General features: G+C 34.4%; 2 protein-coding genes across 8 annotated transcripts in view; both read right to left on the reverse strand.

Moving 5' to 3' along the window:
- LOC142339489 (Golgi apparatus protein 1-like) overlaps nucleotides 1–20,794 on the reverse strand; it is a 443,079-nt gene that overhangs the window by 211,947 nt on the left and 210,338 nt on the right. The gene's annotated exons all lie outside the window — the stretch shown is intronic.
- Nucleotides 6,605–11,869, reverse strand: LOC142340116 (insulin-like growth factor-binding protein 7). Its single transcript, XM_075390562.1, has 5 exons — nucleotides 11,632–11,869; nucleotides 10,264–10,499; nucleotides 8,365–8,529; nucleotides 7,690–7,868; nucleotides 6,605–6,881 (listed from the first exon to the last, which is right to left on the reverse strand). Exons 1-5 carry the CDS (start codon nucleotides 11,753–11,755, stop codon nucleotides 6,761–6,763), a joined length of 825 nt encoding a protein of 274 aa, XP_075246677.1. The 5' UTR covers nucleotides 11,756–11,869; the 3' UTR covers nucleotides 6,605–6,760.

Here is a 20,794-nt window from a genome sequence, read left to right on the forward strand (position 1 = left end):
CAGTTGCCTAATTGCAGTGAGTGGAGTTTCCCTTAAATATTTAAAATCGTTGTTTCAGAGGTGTTGACCAGAAATAGTGTTGCTGGCGGCAGAAAATGTTGAAGGCAATTGGTTATTTGATTGAAGAAGTTATTTGATTGAGTTTTGGATACTTGTGGAGAGATTGAATGAAATGGTTTGAATTATTGGCAATCAATAATAAGTATTAGAAAATAAAACTTTTCTTTGATTGCCGAATTTACCAGGTTTAGTCTAGGTTGCAGTTTCAAACAGCCATAACAGCAGTTTTGTTGTGGACAAAATAGTACACTCCCTTTAAGCAGACGATCCACCAAAAAATCTTTCTGAATTCAGATGAAGTTTGATCTCCTAGCCAGTATTCAGCAAAAAAACTTCACATGAGACTTCTAAATTCCCATTAGACTTCTAACATGCCCTCGCACTGGGGAGTGCGAGCGTAGAGTTCATCTGGGAACACGACTGAGACAGTCAGGAAGAAATTTTAAGTGTTGTGGAACAAAAAGATTGAGAGAGTTCGAGAACTGAAAGTTATTTTCAGGTTACGTGTTTTTTGGAAGAAATCAGATATTATCTCGGGACGAGAACTTTTGATTGACCAGAGTGGTGGAAATGCCCAAGCAGAATGATTGTGACGATTAAACAGAAAATGCCGGGAAGAAGTATTGGCGAGATTTGTAGCAGACATTGAAGCCTCAGAGAATCACTCAGAGTAGTAACCAAAAAGACGCTATCTCAGAGAACAACGAAAGGCTTGAGAAACATTTTCCATCTACTGGATAAATTTTTGTGAGGACTTGCCAAATTATTGACTGCATGCTTTAGAAGTACTCACGTGGACAGAAGAAGTGAAAAATTATTTACCAGAGAAGTTGGGCAGCCGGGCCCTTGATTCTTAAAATTATTTGTCATGCATTATTGATAATCCATCAACACGATCGCGCTCGAAATATTCAAGAAACCTTGAAGTAAGACTATTTGACACTCCACAGTGTTATTGGGAGAATTTTGAAAAATGTGATTAAAAAAATTGTTTAGCAGTTAGTTTTACCGTATACAAATGACAAACTATTGTTTCAAAGTGAATTTGTTGACCTAAAACAGTTAACGGGAAATGAATTGTCTTGTTACTTGGATAGGAAAAAAGAAAGAAAAAAGTTATTTTTTGAAATCACTGATCACGAAAACTTCAACCATGAGTTCGTGGCGTAAACCTTGTTCTGCAATAATCTATTGGCTTCGGAGTCAGAGCAAATGCAATGGTTCCCTTGAGGAGACGCTCGTGATCAGAAACAAACAAGAAATCAGTTCAAAGTAGATTAGCAATAGATGCATTTTTTGAGACCTATGTTGATTTGAATAATTTTGTTGGCAGCCGCAGTGTCAAAAGAGACAATAAAATAGCAGAGCAGACTGTGACAAAATCGAAGTCCGGCAATGAACATTTCGAGAAAAATATATAGTAAGGCAAAGCAGGTGGTTGAAATAAACGCAAGCGTTATACAGCTGTAAAATTGCGACTTGAAATAGTGATAAGTGAAGATTTGATTACTAAAAACCACGCCAAGATTCAATCAATACTGAGTGGCAATACACAATTTCACTGAGTTTGAGCCTAAACTAATTTGCAAGTACCATTAAGAACTTACATGGGAGTTTTCAAAATTTCTCAGCAGAGTGTACGTGTTGCTCCGGGATAGAATCACAGCAGAGATCGACCACTCCACAGACTCTGGTAGTAATGGTAATGCTACACATGAAGGTGAAGCCGTTTTTAGCACCTCATTTCTGCAGCTACCGCCAGGAGCTTCCAATAGGACCAAATTGAATGTGAATCAAAGCTTGAATGCTGGGTTACAGTGGTTAAAGTATTAGTTTTGGAGAAAATTGGTGATCAATGGGTTGATAGCAAAACAATGAAGCGTGAAGCTTTGGTTACTTAACAAAACGAACGTGATGTTGACGTGTTTATTACGGTTTTCGGCCTAATTAAACATAAATGTTACAGACAGTCTAATGAAAAATGAAACTATCGAAACGAATTGAAAGCAGGAAGAATACTGGAGTCGCTTTGGATATCGGTGAAGCAGAGTTCACATTGGAAGCAGATCACAAAGACACACTTTCTTTTGACTTGGAGCCTCAATGTTTCCGTATCTATACGAGACATGCGTAACTAAGTTTCTCTCGTGTTGTATTGGACAAAAGTTCGCAGATAGAAGAGATTATACATAAAACAGTTGATGACCAGCTTCTGGTAGACCAAAGCAAGATTGTTACTTTAAGCGAGTCAAGAACCTGAGAACCAAATAGGAGTCTGATGTGCTGCATATCCAGTAGCTGGTGTTCTGCGATAAAAAAGGATTTGAAATTGATATTAACAAATGACGCAAAAAACACTTATGTACCAATAATTGCTGAGGAAATGTAGTTGCGGTACAGCTTTCAGAAGTCATAAATTGCAGCAAAACATTGATTCATTGTTTAAATTCGTTGTCAATGGAACCAATTGGCAAACAAGAGGATGACAAATACAAGAGGAAGGATTGGAACAGTCTTCTCATCAACTTGTTTGTGACAAATATGACCAGAGACGCCTAGATTTGGGTACCCAGAATTGTTATTTGGGATATACAGGTTTAACAAATTTAATCGAATAGTTGTTAGTGTCAGTCCTCATGTACATTTTAGGCCGAAATTTCAGGGGTTGAGACATTGGAAAACAAAACCCAAATATTTCAAGTTGGATCATTTGAATTAACTGTATTGAGAACTTATAAAACTTTTTTAACAAGGTTTCTCTTGTGCTTTTTGTTGATTTTTATCTAACGGTTTTCAAACAAGAGCGCTCAATCAAATCAGTTACATAATCCTACTAGAAAAAATGTATAGGATTGTTCCAATGACAAAAATAGCTGCAAATGTTGAAAAAAGGATGAAAGCAGTATAGCACTTTTAAGGGATTTTCAGTAATTGTTTTGTACGAAACAGAATTGTTATCGTCTTGATGACCTATTAGTATATTTTGATTCTCTTTTGTTTGAAAACTTTCACACATTTTGATATATAACTTTAATTTTCAACTTCAACTTGCTTTTATAGTTGTAACTCTTAGTTTGTAATCTCCCCAGTATTTATTTTTTTTGGATTAAATGCACTTATGAAGAAGTTTGCACAAACGTAGGTCCAAACGTCTAAGAACACATGTTTCAAAAGCATATTGGAGTGCCAGAAAAAAGTTATGTAACAGATGAAAACTAAGGAATTATATTTTTAGTCAGTTGAAAAATAGACGAAACCTGCTATGCAACGTAATTAGGTTGTCAGAAACACTACCATAGAATCTAGAACAGTTTTTTTAGAACAATAGTGGCAGAGAAACACATTTCTTGAAAGTCTAAATGTCTGACAGCACGTTACCCCTCTGCCAAACTTCAGATTTTAGGTACTTTCTGAAGCCCAATTTGCCTCAAACTTGGACAAATTTTGAGAACAAATGGTTACGAAGTAAGAAGGTGAGATTTTCCCGGTATCCCAAACCTTTTCATCTCCATTTTAAAAAAAATAATTAACAAACAATTAGCCAATATTTTTCCACTCTAATGAAAGAAACAAGGATTCATTCCTATCAGAAGCGTTTTGCCTTTATTAAAAGTTGATTAAATCAAAATGATTCGAACCGGTAGCTTTATTTAGGGATGTTTCCACAAATATTAAAACAATACTATAAAAATCCGAAAATTCCGCGATCTTCTCCGTTTTTGTGGTTTCAGAACATTAATTTTTAAAAAATCAAAGCGGAATTTTTTTCCATTCTAAGTGCGCAAAAACGTATTTGGTGGATAGAAAAAACAAGTGTTTCTAAGTGGAATGGTTAAGCATAAGACATGGGTTCCGTTGAATCTTCAAACAAATAAAAACGAGTTAACCACTTCGGTCATCTCGCAAATATTTAAATAAGTAATCTGGAAATTATTAACATTTACGGACAGCAAAATTTTACATAAGATACTCTACAATTTACCCGACCTTGTAAGACTACAATTGCTTTTAAACTTTAAATCAAAATGTTCTAAACGCGACTTGTTCTATATCGCTGTTGTAAACGGATAAAGCTGAGTACCCTAAGGCAAAACAAAAAGATATCAGAAGAACTCTAACGAGCGCAAAAAGAAGCAGGAGAAGGAGAGAAAGACAGACAGAGAGAAAGAGAGAGAGAGAGAGAGAGGGAGAACAAGATCTTGGTTCTCAGTGACAGGACAGAAATGTAGTTATTGTGAGTTCTTTGTGAAAAAAAATTGCGTAGTTGCAGTGATTGCATTTGTTTTACAAAATAATCTATAGTCGTTGTTTGGAAGCATACTAAATTCTGGCCAGAAACAGCGCTGACGGGCTAAAAAAATAAGTGAAGTGCTTTGATTGTCTGCTTGAGGAAAGTATATAATTGAGTGTTGGATACTTGGGGAAAGATTGATTTAATTGATTTGAATTAATGTGAATCAATAATTACAGTTAGACAAAACCATCCTCTTGATCGCCTAGTTTATGCAATTATGTGTTCCTTGATAATTAGAGGAACTCCCAATAATTAGAGGAACCATCTAGTAAAAAATGTTAGAGGAACTTCCGATAATTAGCGGAACCACCTAATAAAATTCTTGGAATATTGAAAGAGTTTCCTGCGCTAGCCAGTCCCCATTCTGAAAACCTTCTAAGGACAAAAGGAGGAAAGTCTTCAAATTGGACCTAACTGTTGGTTAAGACATTTGGCAGAACAGATTAAACATAGATACAAAATATGGTAAAAACCAAAACTTTGCAATTTTGCCACTACAGCTGGAGGGAACACAAAATTTTTGTATGGAGAACCATGAAATGTGATTGGTTTAGTGCAAGCAAATAACTTGCATTGTTTTAGTTATCCTCGCAAGGTTTGATTAAGTTTTCAGCACTTATTAGCAGGAGGTGCTCTGGTATTATGCAAGAAAGCTGAGGAGACACTGAACTTAGAGTCTTTGAAAGTGGGATGGTAGTTCAATTAAAATTGTGGCTAAATAGGTGTTGAATTTTCCTTTAAGACTTGTTCAGCACTGCTTAAACTCCTATTTGCAGCATTCGACGCCTTGAATTAAATTCTTAACTCCGTCAGCACATTTATTGAGTTTTTGCCCACATACAGCAACTTTTTCACAACTTAGTTTGGTTGAAGTTAATGACGTACCGACCCGAGAAGGACCAGAAAGAAATACGCACCATCGAACTCTGATATCAAAAAAGAATAAAATGAAGATGAGAGCAGGGGCATTGCTTTGGTATTTATTAGGTCATATTTTTCTTCGGCTATTTTCAGGTGTTTTCTCCGATATTTTTGATCCTTTTTTCAGCTGTTTGTGATAATCTTTCGGCTATTTTGGACTTTTTTGGTTATTTTTTTCGTTCTCCTGGTTATTTTTGACAGTTGTATGGGTATTTTGACGCTTTTTTCCGCTATTTTTCAGGTTAGTTCGGCTATTTTTGAAGTTTTTTTGGCTAGTTTTGACGTTCTTTCGGCTACTTTTGACAATCTTTTTGTCACTTATGGACGTTTTCATTCTGGTTAATTCTTGCGCTCTTTCGACTATATTAGACTTGTTTCTTTGACTTTTTTTGGCTTTTTTTGGAATTGTGTAGGCTAAACGCTAGACTTTTTTCGGCTTTTTTTAGACGTGCCAAATCTTGACCAAGAATTGCACTTAGACTTACTTGTCTTGGCCAAGACCTGCATTCAGACTTGCACGTCTTTGCCAAGACTTGCATTTTTACTTGAACGTCTTTGCTAAGACTTGCATTTAAACTTGCACGTTTTGGCCAAGACCTGCATTCAGATTTGCACGTCTTTTCCAAGATTTGTATTTTTACTTGCACGTCTTTGCCAAGACTTGCATTTAAACTTGCACGTCTTTGTCAAGATTTGCATTTAGACTTATACGCCTTTGCCAAGGTTTGCATGTAAACCTGCACGTCTTGGCCAAGGCCTGCACTCAGATTTCCACGTATTTGCCAAGACTTGCATTTAATCTTGCACGTCTTGGCCAAGACTTGCATTTCGACTAGCACGTCTTTGCCAAGACTTGCATTTATAATTGCAGGTCTTTGCCAAGACTTGCTTTTAGACTTGCACGTCTTTGCCAAGACGCATTTATAATTGCACGTCTTTGCCAAGACTTGCATTTAAACTTGCACGTCTTGGCCAAGACTTGCATTTATAAATGCACGTCTTTGCCAAGAGTTGCATTTAGGCTTGCACGTCTTTGCCAAGAATTGTATTTAAATTTGCACGTCTTGGCCAGCACTAGCATTTAGACTGACAAGTGTAAAAAGTGACATGATCATAGCTTTGAATCAGTACTTTTATAAGATTTGCAATTAGACCTGCGCAGTACTGACATCGACTTGCCATGAGGTCTGGGTGGAGACACGACTAACCATGATTTAGCCTGCTCTATCTGAGAAGGTGAAACAAAAGCGACGCTGGTAGAACCCTAGCATGATTGAAAATAACTATCAGTTATCAGTCTGATTAAATAATCACTTTGGCGATAATATGTCTTTTATTAGAATAAATTCAGAGCAATTCGTTATATTTGATAATGAACAGGGAAGTCCTTTAAAAAATGCGTCTTTATCAAGATTCCGTTTCAGAATTCAATTTTCAGTCAGGAACCTGAGTCTGTGCATACACGGGTTTCTAAATACTAAAAAGTTATAATTGTGCAATTTGCTTGTTTCCGATTGTGGATATGAGCTGAACATTGTCTGTGTCTGCTCCTTTGTTGTTGATTGCGTGACAGCTGTACGAACCAATGTCATCCTCTGATAGAGGGCTAAAGCAGACAAAAATTTTCATTTTGCAGAGTGTTCCCTAGTCGAGAAGCAAAGTTAATCTTGTAAGATCTTGCAAGATTCTTGCAAAAAAAGGTTTATCCCGCAAGATCTTGCAAGACTTAGTTAATATCGCAAGATCTTTCAAAACGCAGTAAGTCTTGCTAGATCATGCAAGAAAAAGTTAATTTTGCAAGTTCCTGCAAGATTAACTTCTGTTTCCGACTCGGGCTGTAACTGTGATGCTTGCGAGCAAATATCAACGCAACAATTTCAATTTAGATGTGGGTAGAGGATAACATAAAAGATTGTATCATTCGTGAATATAATATCTGCTGATATTACTGGCAACAAAGTATTGGCGTGTTTTAAATTAGATTTTACCCAAAAATGATCTCAGTTAGACCGACTATAGAATCAATCCTTGAGTACTGTCACATAGCTCTATGTAATCATAGGTCAATGGAGTCATTGTTTGTAAAAAAAAACAACTTTGAGTTTAAAATTTTAATCTGATTCTTGTAGGAAGCTGTTAGTCTTACGAAAAATCAAAGCTTCATTCAATTCGCATTTTTTGGAATTTGGTTTGAATTCATGACCTCTTACAAAAGAAGCGACGCTGCTCAAGAAAAGTGTCGATGATACATACATGTATGATGTGAGCCATAACTATTTTTGTGTTCAAAATAGAATGATAAGTGTTATAAGCTTCTTTCTAACTGCAAAATTTTGGGCAATAGCCCCGCTGGTTTTAAATTATTAAGTGTTACTGAGTTTTGAATGCAAGCAATAATGAAGATGGCTGCTAACGAGAATGATAGCCATGCAGTGAGGGAGTGTGAGCTTGGACCCCCTCTTGTCTGTACAGACACTGACTCCCTGTCACCCGGAAGGTCATCCCTAAATGACCCCTCCACCTCCCGGGTCCACGTCACACCTGGGGTAGGGTAGCCCACGCCCTCACATGACAGGGCCACATTTTCACCCACCTGAAACAAAGTCAAACTTGCCTAACAGAAAAATCATTGTTGAACAATATAATTTTTGAGAACTGCTGCTTTGAGTAAAGCTCGTGTTCTTTGCATATTTAGCCTCAATCATCGGTAATTAAAGAAGTTGAAATGGAACTGAAAAGCCTTTTTTTGACCATTTGCTTAAACTTGGTCGGTTTTTCTGTGCGTTTGTGAGAACAAACTTCGATAATCATTAAACAACAAAAACAATTTTTGGATCTTCACCATTCTAGCCCCCCCCCCCCGCACCACAAAGTTATAGCCCCTATTATGGGGTATATTTAGCGTAATTGAGGAGGCTCTACGTTCTAAACGCGGGAGGGGTGAGACTACAGACGAGAGAGACTCATCTTTATTACTTCTTCGGTGCGAGTGGTTCATAGGAACATTGAGCCAGCTAACGATCCGATCTTAAATCCATTCAAAATCACGAAGATGGTTTTTTTTACGTAAGCGCTGCAGTTACTCTAACCTTAACCAAATGTGGGGACTTTGTAATCTTGACAATCTTAGGTCTAGTGAGACATGGGGTGTCTCTGACCATGAACACAGCCTCGTCTTTTCTCTTCCTGGCCCTGGCTTGTGCCTCGTGAAACTGACACACTGTGTCGTACAACACACCGTCACTGCCACACACCTAGCAAAATACAGCAGATGTAAAAGCTAATCGGGTGAGTTTTGTTATGAAAAAAGAACAATAATTATTTGGAGAAACCAAGCCAGACTAATAATTTTCATATCTTAAATAAGATAGCATTGCAAATTTCACATTTCTGGATCACAAAATTTCTTCAGCTCAATTTCCCAAATCTGTATCCTTAGCCACAGGTTTTACTCTGCCAGGACAACTCCGAATCGCTGTTAATCTTATCAACGTTGTAACATCATATAAGAGCTTGGCAAAAATTGAAAAATTTTCTTGTATGATTCTTGTAACGATTTTCCTCAAACAAAAATCTTCTAAGCAAAATGTTTATGCTCTAACTCGGACCCGAGTGCCATAGATTTTCATTACTGAATCAGTATATTCCAATAGTATATCAACGATTCAGTACTGAATCAGAATGACCTGAGGGTACTTTGTGTGCCAAATGTGCAGTATAAACCCAGAAAGCATTTTTTTTCTGAAAATAGGATGTATATGATGTTTCCAGTTTTTCATAATGTTCATAGAATTTTCAGAAAAAATTGAATTTTTCGAATTGAACCCCAAAAATTTTGTTTAAGCAAGAAGATGCTATTTTCAACCATCCAAGCTCTATTATTCATTACTCCGTTCGTTAATTCTACTGAAGCCAAACTGGGGGGTGGGGGTGGGGTGGAGGGTTTTGAAATTAGATTAGCTCGGGTCGGAACATCATGTGCGAACTAACGTACATTAACGAGCATCATTGTTATTTTTGCGATGAACTTTTATGGCCAAAAAGTCAAAATCAAGACTTGTGACATCATTTGAACGATTATCAACGATTGAAAGAGAAATGCAACTTTCGGAACTGACTTTTGTGACCTTGCTTATTCAGCTGTACTTTGTGGCTGTGTGCTAAATATAAGCTATAAATATAATATAAATATATTCCCCCAGGTTGGCTTCAGTAGACTACATTCCCCCAGGTTGGCACACTTGTTTTAGATTGGTTGTCTTCAGTAGAAACCCCCCCCCCCCCCCCCCCCCCCCAGGTTGGCTTCAGTAAAAAACATCCCCACCAGGTTGGCACACTTGCTCCAGATTATTTGTTCCATCCTTATGTTCATAAGAAATTCAGAATTTTACTATGAATTTTTCTATGAAATGGTTAAAAAGTGCCATGATCAGAACTCTGATCATAGTAAAAATCATAATTGAAATTCTATGATTCAGTACTGAATTGTTATGACAAACAGATCCGGGAAGATTCTGTCAGAAAATCATGTAAGTTTACATGGTAACCATCAGTTTGAAATTATCCCTGACACAGTAAATTGGGCGTCTAAAAAACACATTAGGGAAATTGAGCTTTGATAATTTCAGGGACTCAGAAACATAAAAGTTACAATGCCTTTTTGTCTAAAATGTCAAATAAAGAGTCTCAGTTTGTGTCTCATAATTACTGTTGTTATTTTTATATAAAAACTTTGTAGAATTTGAATGGGGGTTTGAATGTCCAATAAATCACAGTGTGACACTTCCTCACTCATAACTCTGTCTTCCGTAGCTTGTGAATCATTTGGTTTAATTGATTCAAGTACCGATTTTCAGAGCTATGAAGCCAACAAAAAATAAATTTCTAGAAGGTTCTAATGGCTCACAGCAAAGCAATAAAATTTTGCATAGAGCTGCTGTTATTCGCAAAAACAAGATAAATTATTATAGTTCACTACTAGCAGATACCTTCTGAGATGTGATTGGACATTTGCACACTCCAATCAAAGACATCAGTCCACCATCAACTTCTTCATCATCGTCTTCATCGCTCGATTGTTGAGACGAAAGACAGTCGGTTCCAAATCCACATGGACGGGTGAGTGGTTCGTGGCTGTCTCTGGCACAGGAGTCTCCATCAGACAGGGGACATACAGCACAGCACCCACACACGTCAAGAACCAAATCAACTGAGCAGGGTGGGGCTGGAAAATAGAACAGCATGTTATCTAAATTTTAAAAATTGCTCTAAGAGCTGAAACGAGCTCTAAATTTATGTGTTAGTTAATGCCCAGTTTGAGGTCCTCCTACAAAGAAAATTCACATCCATGCCTAATTTGGGTAGGAAAAAGCCCGGGCAGGCCGAGATCAGCTATGATCCAGGCTTTTGGCGCGATCAAAACTTCCGTGCTTTCATTTGCTCTTTTAAAAGTCTGATCAATTATATTATGGTTAACGAAACAAGTTCTCTTTATGCAAACTTTCATGTCCTCACCTTCCGTTTAAATGATGTATAACTTCAACTTGTTTTTCAATCTCCTTAAATGTTTTGCCAAAAACTGGTCGTATTAAAAAAAATCTTCTGATCCTCTAGGTCAACCTGTTTTACAAGCTAAAAAAAGGTGTCTATGCGTCATAAACGAGTGAAAGAGGTCAGATGCAAACCTCCAACTGGCGTGGGACGGTCTCATCAAAAATCATTTTGGTCTTGGATGGTGTGGCCAGAACTCCTTTTGGTTTTTATATGGTATGGCCAGAATTTTGCGCTTGGTATGTCTGATCTGAGGTTATTTCGATCTGGGGCCTCAAGCAGAGCAGGATAGTTCTAGATAAAAATGATTTCCTATCAAGACTAACTTGAGCACGATCAATGTAAATTTTGCAGTCAAAGCTATACTGTGTCTGATATCAACAAAGCTGCCGTACAGACTGATCAGTGCTAATGTTAACAAAGATAAAGCCCGGTGAAAAACTTCGAGTGTTATTTGATACGACAATGTAAACGCAAGTGGTTTTGATTTAAAAGGACTTAAAGGGACTTTATCTCCCTGTTCAAAACTGATTTCGAGTGCACTGAGTGCACAAGTTTGATCGTATCGCAATTTAGTTTAGTCAAATTTAGATCTGAACACGGTATTCTGATCACATAACACTATTGCGGTCTGATTAGAGATGATTTTGGCAACGGACTTCGTTAGCAAATAATCTGACCTCCTCGCCCAAATAATGTGACCTCCTCGACCTACTTGCCAGCTGTTTGGCTTCTTTGACAAAAAAGTCTGCCAATAAACAAAATTTTGTTACCCGATTAGAAATTTTTCATAAACCTGGCTTTACCTGGATCTGGACATTTCACGTCTATGCAAAGTGGGCAGGTTGGATGATTGTTTTTCCCGTCAGCAGCGAGAGATATCACCAACAAAGACAGCGAAGTGATGTACAAAGAGATTTTCGCTCTCATTTTCTCTAACTATAAAACTGAGCAGCCTAGAGAAACAAACACAACTAATGTATTTACAAATGTTTCAGAACTCTTTCAGAAAGAACAAACTCGTTTTATATTTTCTCTTGTCAAGTTTGTTTGTTCTTCTTGGTGATGGACTTGTGAGAATAGGCAGACGTTTTGTTAGCAGTAAGAAGCTGGTTGTAATAAACATGCTACGTTTCAAAAAACGCCATAAATATGATCCGTTTACAGCTCCAAATCACCTATTTTTTGAATTTCTGTTTTGAGGATAACTGTCGCTTTAAATGTTGACTACATTTATGACCAATTCTGGTTAAAGTTTACATCTCAGAACCCGTGCCGAACTCCAAGTGTAAATCAAAACAGCCAAATTTCAATTCGAAGTTCAAATCAAAAATTTTAAAACCAAACAAGGAGGCTCGGTAATGTGCGCACGCACATAAAGTTCCGACCCCGCTCATCCACATTCTTAACTTAATTGGCTACCGAATGATGAAGAGATAAAAAACATAGATATCCTTCAATAAACAACCAATGGAATATAATAATGCCGCGCTAGAGGGCCGATGACAGTTTATGATAATAGAACTACTAAAAATACCATTAAAATAATAAAAAACAAACATTATTTAAGACCACAACTCGTCTACAATAAAAAAAATCATAACAAAATCAAACTCGCGTCTGATAAAATCTAAACAAAACAAGTTAACCTATGCTTCATTAGAAAAAATATGGGACCAGTTCTCAATGCGACTGGTTAACAGGTCTACAAAAAATGAAAAAATAGCAAAGAGGTGCAAAGTTAAAAACTAGGTTTCTATTTTTGAAAACAATTAACTTCAAAGATATTAATGTCATTAGATATCACCTGAAATCACTGAAATTTTCATTTATATCTCTATAGGAAGCAACTGAGACATACCAGAATTTAATCGTCAATTACGCAAATTTTTAAAGGCGTTGGACCTTACGATTATTATTCTAAACCAAAAAGAAAACAAAATCCTCTAAAATGTACAAATACATAAAAATCTCAAAATCTCAAACATTTTAGAAGTGGTAAAAAAGACGAGGAACGAAAGTTTGAAGCTAAAACTGTTAAAAGGGTTAATTTATAGCTCACTGCAAATGGGTTGTGACTTGTTTTTTACAAAGACTGAACCACAATTTGCCCAAAAAACTATTTTAAAAATTGAAAAAGCTCAAAAACCCAACTTTGTTTTGGAACAAATTTAAGATTTCATAACAGATAAAAGATTTCAACAGAAAGCGAAGGATTAGGTTGCGACACCTCAGGACACTAATTGGGCCTATTAACACTGAGACCACGCCACGACCCCACAAAATAACAAATACATATCAAACCCACAAAGAAGCCAAAACTTCAAACAATTTTACGACATCACACTATTCAAGGCATTATACTCATAAAATGTTACCCACAAAAACTGTAAATCATCCTTTTCTCCTCATCCTAACATCAACGAGCCTTCCCTATAAAAGGACAACGTAGACACGACAACAAGAAGAAATCCGAAAGTTGAACAGTATATAAATCTCGAAAGCTATTTTTTGAAATTAAACGGTCGAAGCAATCAGTCACAACGTATAACAAAGCGCAATAAAATTGAATAAGTCAACAAACGTAATTGAGACTTATAATCAGTGAGATTGAGTCACGTGGTGACCAAATTGAAAGCAAAAAAAGACAGTTAAAGAAAACTGTTTTAAAAAATTTACTTTGAAAGTCACTAAAACAAACAGCTATAAACTGAAATCGTTATCTAGGTGGAGTTGTACGTCCTGGGAAAGCATTTGAGATCTATCGTTATCAGGTATACGGCGGACAAAAACAAAAGGAAAGAGAGACATAGAAAAACAACAAAAAAAATCCGCAATATTTTGCGAGATAACTTGGTCTCAGCCCAATAAGCATAAACTATTCAACAAAAACAATTAATATATACAGATACGCTTTTTTCCAACGCTGTTCAAATTTCCTACTATGCTATCTTTCAATTAGATTTGCCAACAATGTGATAATTCGAGAAAGAAACGAAATTGAGTCATAAAAATTGCAATTGAGCTCAAAAATGAAAATGAAAAAAAAAGTTATTTGAAAACGCGTAGTATCAAAACAAGGAAAACAAAAGTTGATTATCAAACAATAATGTATTACTTGCACCAAATTGTTATTTGACTGTTTTGACTGAGGCTGCTATCGAAGTTGAGAGAAAAAAGATAAAATAGCGGCAAAATTCGAAAATTCACCGATCTTTTCTTAAAATGAATACATTCAAAGTCATAAGAGACATTAGATAATAACTGGAAGAATTTTCTAGGTTCATCTATACATCCTAAAAAATTTACTGAATCTCTGATTGGGGACACTAAGTTGTTGGGCTACAAAAAGTATACCAAATGAAAGCAAATCTCAAGAAGTCTACAAAATTTTTACGAAAACAATTGGTCAAAGCCATAAAACCCATAACTCTTATACCATATTATAATTTCGTTGAACATCTTGTTTGCAAATTATATCTGTCATTAATTGAGCCCTGATTTGAGATTCTTGTCAGTAATTTACATAAAAACATTTACATAGCGGAAATGCTTTGGAAAAAGGTCGCGCCCCATTTAAATCTAAAAATTTTTTTATCGTAAGGATCCACGGTGAGATCAAGATCAGCACAGATATTGCTGTGCGTCTAACAAAACATTCAACTGTTCAAATAATTGCGAATCAGATCAATTTTTAAACAACATTTTCAGTTTGTCAAAATATAACTAATGCTTTTTTTTAATTAACGAGTTTAAATTTGCAAAAAATTTGCAAAATTATGATCCAGAGGACTCATAAAGCATGCGGGATTACCACAAGCTCCTCTCTGAGCTGAAGAAGATTTCGACCGCAGTTTTAAGGTGACCACTTCCACCAAATTTAAAGCAAATATGCTAAATAAAGCAGTTATTTTTCTCGAAAAAAGTCTGATTTTTGAAAAATTTAGCATAAATTCTAGCCAAAAAACTCGGATCGAACAACTCAGCAACACTCTTTTATCTTTAGAGATGAAGTAAAAAGCAGTACATTTAACAATTTTTACATTTATTTTAAGCAAAATTGACAAAAGTTTGGTGAAAAGTACTGAAAATGTGAATAAAAACAGCAATTATTCACAAAATTTAAACCTCAATATCTCCCTATACAAAGCGAAAAAAGAAAAAAATCTTTTTAATTCCTTATTCTACGCTGGACTGGTTTGCTATTGATACCACTCACAACTCTCTACGATGATTATATCGATCGGCCAAAAATGACTGAACAAAAAAGAAAACCCATTTGAGTAAATAGTTCCTGCCTCCCCACTGAAGTGGGGGTCGCAACAATTGAATCGGTACTGACTCAGAGACTGATCCACGTCATTTTTTCACTTTTTTTGCGTGTCAGACTTGAGGCACAATTGAGATAATAGACGCTTGAATATAGGATACAATGGTCTAGTAGCTTTTGATCATCAAGAAAATTTTCTCCAAGATGGAATGCAGTCCACAAATTGAAAAAAGTTATTTGACGTTTTCTTATCAAGCAATTAAAATATTGCACTTCGTAATTAATAATTGTTCCATTACTTAATTGGAACAATTAAATAAGAAATGAATACATGAACTACTTCTCTCTATAAAATGAGCAAAGCATGAAGATTAAGATGAGCTTAAATCGATGCTATTGAAGAAACTTCTCAAATTTTTTATCTGTGTTCTCTTAAAAAATTACTTTCATAAATTTTTAGAATAAAGAAAAAGACTAATTGAAAGGTCTATTCGAGATTTGCCATATTGTAAAACAATGCTTAGTAATGTTAAAAAAATGTTCAAGATCATTTGTTCAAGATAAAGTTATCATTTTATTTTATTATCCAATTGATCTGCTGTTTTATGGAGAAAAATTTTATCATGATCAACATTACGATGCAGAGGTATACCCAAATCGTCAAAGGCAGACATGCCCGTTGCGTGTATCTCATGTTCGTTTTTACTATGTTAATACATTGAAAGTGGAACAATATTGCGGAAAATAGCTACTTTAGCAGAAACCGGCAAAATGGAAGGGAATATCGTATCCCGTGTTCGCAAAAGTGTCCTAATTCTAGCCGCGAAATACAAGTACAAACTCAATAACCTATTTTTCGCGCGAGTTGTATCACGCATCCGCTCCATTTATGTATCGATTTTTCGCACGCAGTGTAGCTCGATTTCGCACATAATCCGCAATTAAGCCTAACTTAATTACTACTTACTCAATTAAGCCTAAATTATTACTATTAGTAGTACTTTATTACTGCTTTATTACTACTTACAGTAATTTATTACTACTTATTACTACTTATTAGTACTATTTATTACTACTTATTAAACTCGGCCAGTCCCACATTGATATAAAAAGTCGTTTTTTCGGGAAAAAAATCAACCGTTTTTGTGGTTGCATGTATTTAAAGTGCTTTAAAGCTTTGAAAGCTTTAATTAAATCTTTATTAAAATGCTTATTACTTGCTCAAACCGCGTGCAAATAATAGATACTTAAATTGAGCGGAAACGCGCTACAAGATTTGTTACCTATTTTTCGCACCGAATGTTCTTTTAATTCGCAAAATTGGCGGAACCCCTTTTGCGAAAGTAGGATACAAAGATGTCTCCTAATTTCGTTCATTGTATGTATCTAATTTTCGAGACAATTTTACAAAGGCGGAAATTTTGGGGTATACCTCTGCATCGTAATGAGATTTTGCAGAAAATATAATGATTTTGTAACGTCATGTCAAGCTCAAGAAAAATTGAGCAGAACAAACATTCATCCATGATTCATCAAACGGCGAAGAAAAGGAAGGGAAAAATACCATAAAATTAAACTTTTGTATCCCAAAACACATTAAACATTTCTTTTGAAGCAATTTTGTATCAAATTTATTGATACTAATGAAAAAGTATCGAGTATTCTATTATATTTAATTATTATAACTGCATGGAATTTCGTTTTGATGTGAATTGTTTTTGTTTAGCTGTCTTCAGGATTATTTTAATGCTGATCAATTAATTCAAACTTTATTACTGTTTTTTTTAAAATGTTCAAAACGATTTTACATTGTCTGCAAGTTAAAAGGTTTGGGCTCCAAAATAAAGATATAAAAACATCCGAAACGACTGGATTGATGCGCAACGAAACATCAACTTATAAATGTGATATCTTTTGTGAATTTTTTTCACTCGAAAATTTTTACGCAACGGTGTTTCCATTTGAGTTGAGCTAAATTATCATTGAGTAAAAAATTGTTTGCTACCTTTCTGGTGTCTAAGCAAAAAGATTTTATTAAAATTTTTTGAAACATTACCTCCTTAAAAACACCCTAAGCTAAAAACATTTTGATAATTCAGTTATCAAATAATAAAAAAAAGTATTGGATTAGTCGCTTTAATAACTTTTATTGCAACAGTTTGAATTCAATTAGCAATGAAATATTTATAGCAAGAAAACGATCTATTTCACGAATTATTCCGCTTTTTACTTAGAAGTTTTTTGAACATCACTTGAGTAGACATCACTTAGATGATATCTCCAAAATGATGAACTAATTTGATTTGTTCTTTTTTTACAATATCCTTTAGTCATTAAAAATTTGCGTATATTCAGTTAGGTGAAATTTTCAGAAAAAAACGGCACGGGAACTAATTAAAATTCCCTATTCTCGTCTAATTATAATCCTGGAGAGATAAATTGTTTTCACCTCTTCGAAAATTTATCATTTTAAAGTTCTAAGGCTTTGATAATCAACGTTTCCAATTTTTTAACCTGTCGACATTAACTGAATGTTAACACAATAATTGGCTTGTAGCCCTCTTCAATGAAAGATCTATAATGTCTCTCTCTTAGTTTTTGGAAACCTGTTTATACCGTGTTTGCGGTATGCTTCAAAATTTCATTTCAATTTCAGTGCGTAAATTTTTTAATGTAATTTTTTAAATAAAATGATATCCGGAGAAATTGTTTAAAATAAAAATTTTTTTTCGAAAAAAATTAATTATCCGAATCTAAATGTATCCGAATCTAAGGAAACAATGTATCAACAATTTTTCAAATTTTTTGGCATGCAAATTCTTAATTTGGTCCCAAAAATTTTCATTTCGGCACTAGTTGTACCATAACAAGCTTATCTCTATTTTTTTTAATTTTTTTTTAATATCCACTGCAGAACAGAGTAACATAAATTCTGTTTATAAAACTAGACCCTCTACTGCTTATCTATCTGATAAGCAGACTCTTAAATCGGAATTTGCCTTAGTGTAATAAATATGCAACAATCCGCCAAGTTTTTCATTTCAGCAGCACAAAATTTTTGCCGATCAATACAATAGATAATTGATCAATTTTGATGGTAACAAAGTCAATGAGAGGAGAATCTGTCAATATGATCTCTTTTGTTGCTTTCATAGACAATTCTTGTTTTGTTATTCAATCTTACGGTATCAATATTGCAAAGTTCTCAGACTAAGGTTATTCATAAACAAGGAGGCTCAGTAATGTGCGATTGCACACAAGGTTCCGACCCCGCTCATCCATAATTTTGGCATAATTGTCTACCAAATGAGGAACAAATAGAAAAACCCAAAAATTCAAATTTTCAAAAAAATTGGTAAGTGAACGAAAAGATAGCCTCCAAAGCAAATGACTCATTGGAGTAAAAAATGATGCATTAGATTGATGAGATATGCCAATATTAAGAAAGCGAGTCAAGACGAACAGCAATAACAAAGATCAAACAACATCAACAAACATTAATTACAACAAAAACTTTGTCCGTTTTAAAAAAAAATTAATAACGAAGTCAAAAAATTCTCAGATTAAACTGAAACTAAAAAAAAGATATGGGACCAGTCAATAATAAGACTTGTTAACAATTAGACAATAAAGAACAAAAACAGTAAAGTTGAAAAAAATTAGCTAATTTTTTTTAAAAAACAATTAATTTCAGAGTAATGAAAACCGTTAGAAATCGAATAAAATATCTCATAGGTTTACAATTTCCAATGTTATTATAGAAGGGAAATTAAAACTGTCAGTATTCAATTTTTATGCGGTTACAAAAAGAACAACAAATAGAAAACAAACAAAAAATCAGTTAAAACTTGCCAGAAAAGGCTTTGAAAGCTGTAAAGCCATACTTTGGCCCTCAAAAAATGTTTGATCGCACCTTCTGTGGAGGACACCAATAAAGTATTATGTGACCTTTCATTAATGAAACTATGTAACAAATAGACAAAAAGAACGGCAAAATTAAGTAAAACTTGTTTTATTTCGAAAAAAATATTTCCAAAGAGATGAAAGCCATTAATTGTAAAACGAAATAATGAAATAGATTTGTTTATTCTCCCGAAGGAAGCCCTTCAACGTAATTGACATGTTTTACGTGACCTCTCATTAATGAAAGTAAGCAACAAATAGACAAAAAGAAAGGCAAAATTAAGTAATACTTTTTTTTCGAAATAAAAATTGTTTCCAAAGAGATGAAAGCCATTATTATAAAATGAAATAATGAAATATATTAGTTCGTTCTTCCGCAGGAAGCCCTTGAGACGTGCAATTATCCAGAATATGTTTTACGTCTACAAAAAGAACGTCAAATTTGACTAAAATTAAAAATTAATTTACTTTTTTGTGAAAAACGCTTGACGAATCCAAAAAAGTCATAACAAATTCTTAAAAAAATTTAAATTTTTTGACACCAATTTCTTTTGACACTTTTCCTTGACAACAATAAAGTCATATTTGGCCTGTAATTAACGAAAATAGTTAACAAAATGACAATAAAAGGAAACAAACTGAGAAGTTAAAACGTGTTTTTTTTTGGAAAACAATTGTTTTCGAACTCTTGAAAGCCATCAGCCATCTACTAATATCAGAAAATCGACTTAATTATTCTTTCATGAAATTTTATACGATTAAAAAGACAAACTGAAAACTGCAGTTAAAGACAAAATTAAAAAGTTCAATTCAATTCTTCGAGAATGTAGTGTCGAAGCCGTTAAAACCATAATCTATATCTTCAAGGATTATAATATTATCACTTGTTCTATACTTTGAACACCAATAATGTGACATATGAACTGTCAAAAACGTGATAAGTTAGAAAACTAGAAATTGTGAAAAATGGGCAAATACCAAAAAAAGAAAATGTGAAATCTAGTATTATCAAAGCCTGAAAACCATAACTTAAGGCATAAAACTGCAATAACGACTAAATTTGAATTCGGTAGAAAGAAGAAGCATTCTTTAATTGCCGACCCTAAGCTACAAGTTGTCCAAATTAAGATAAAATTGGAGGCAAAGTTCAATAAGCCATTTTTTATTTAAAAATCAAATTTTTTTAAAAGTCAAATCGACCACAAGCTTTCAAGTAATAAACTAGACACACTATTTTGGATTTAATTAGGAGTCAGTCGGACCTGTCAATGGTGAGTTTTGATTTGAAATATTCTGTTATTTTTTTAATACCAAAAGGATCAAATTTTTTTAATTAAAAATGGCTGACTGATTACAACCTGAACTAATTTAGATCTCAGCAGTTCAAGATTAGTCCAAAACTAACCCTTTTAACCATGTTTGTCCATTAAGACCACTCAATTTTTCGAATGTTACAGATATAGATATTTAGCTATTTAAAAAATCAAAAATAAATTGCCGAGTTTTTTTGATATTCAACGAGTAAAATTAGCAAAAAACGGCACAGTTTAACGGAGCGCTTGCAACCGAAGTTGAAGCAAAAATAGCCCTCTTCTGAGTCTACAAAGATTGTTTTAGTGGTCTTTGGTTGTCTACTTCCTACAAACTTAACCAAAGTGGATTAAAGAAACTCTAATTCGTGCTGTTTTTGTTGAAGAAGTCTGAATTTTGAAATATTTATGCAGATTTTTGACAAAAAATTCAAAATAAAAATAGCCGAGATTTTTTTATATATTTAAAAATAAAATCAACAACAC

This window comes from Convolutriloba macropyga, chromosome 5 (genome assembly GCF_964194025.1).
Source record: "Convolutriloba macropyga chromosome 5, txConMacr16.3, whole genome shotgun sequence".
NCBI lineage: Eukaryota > Metazoa > Xenacoelomorpha > Acoela > Convolutidae > Convolutriloba > Convolutriloba macropyga.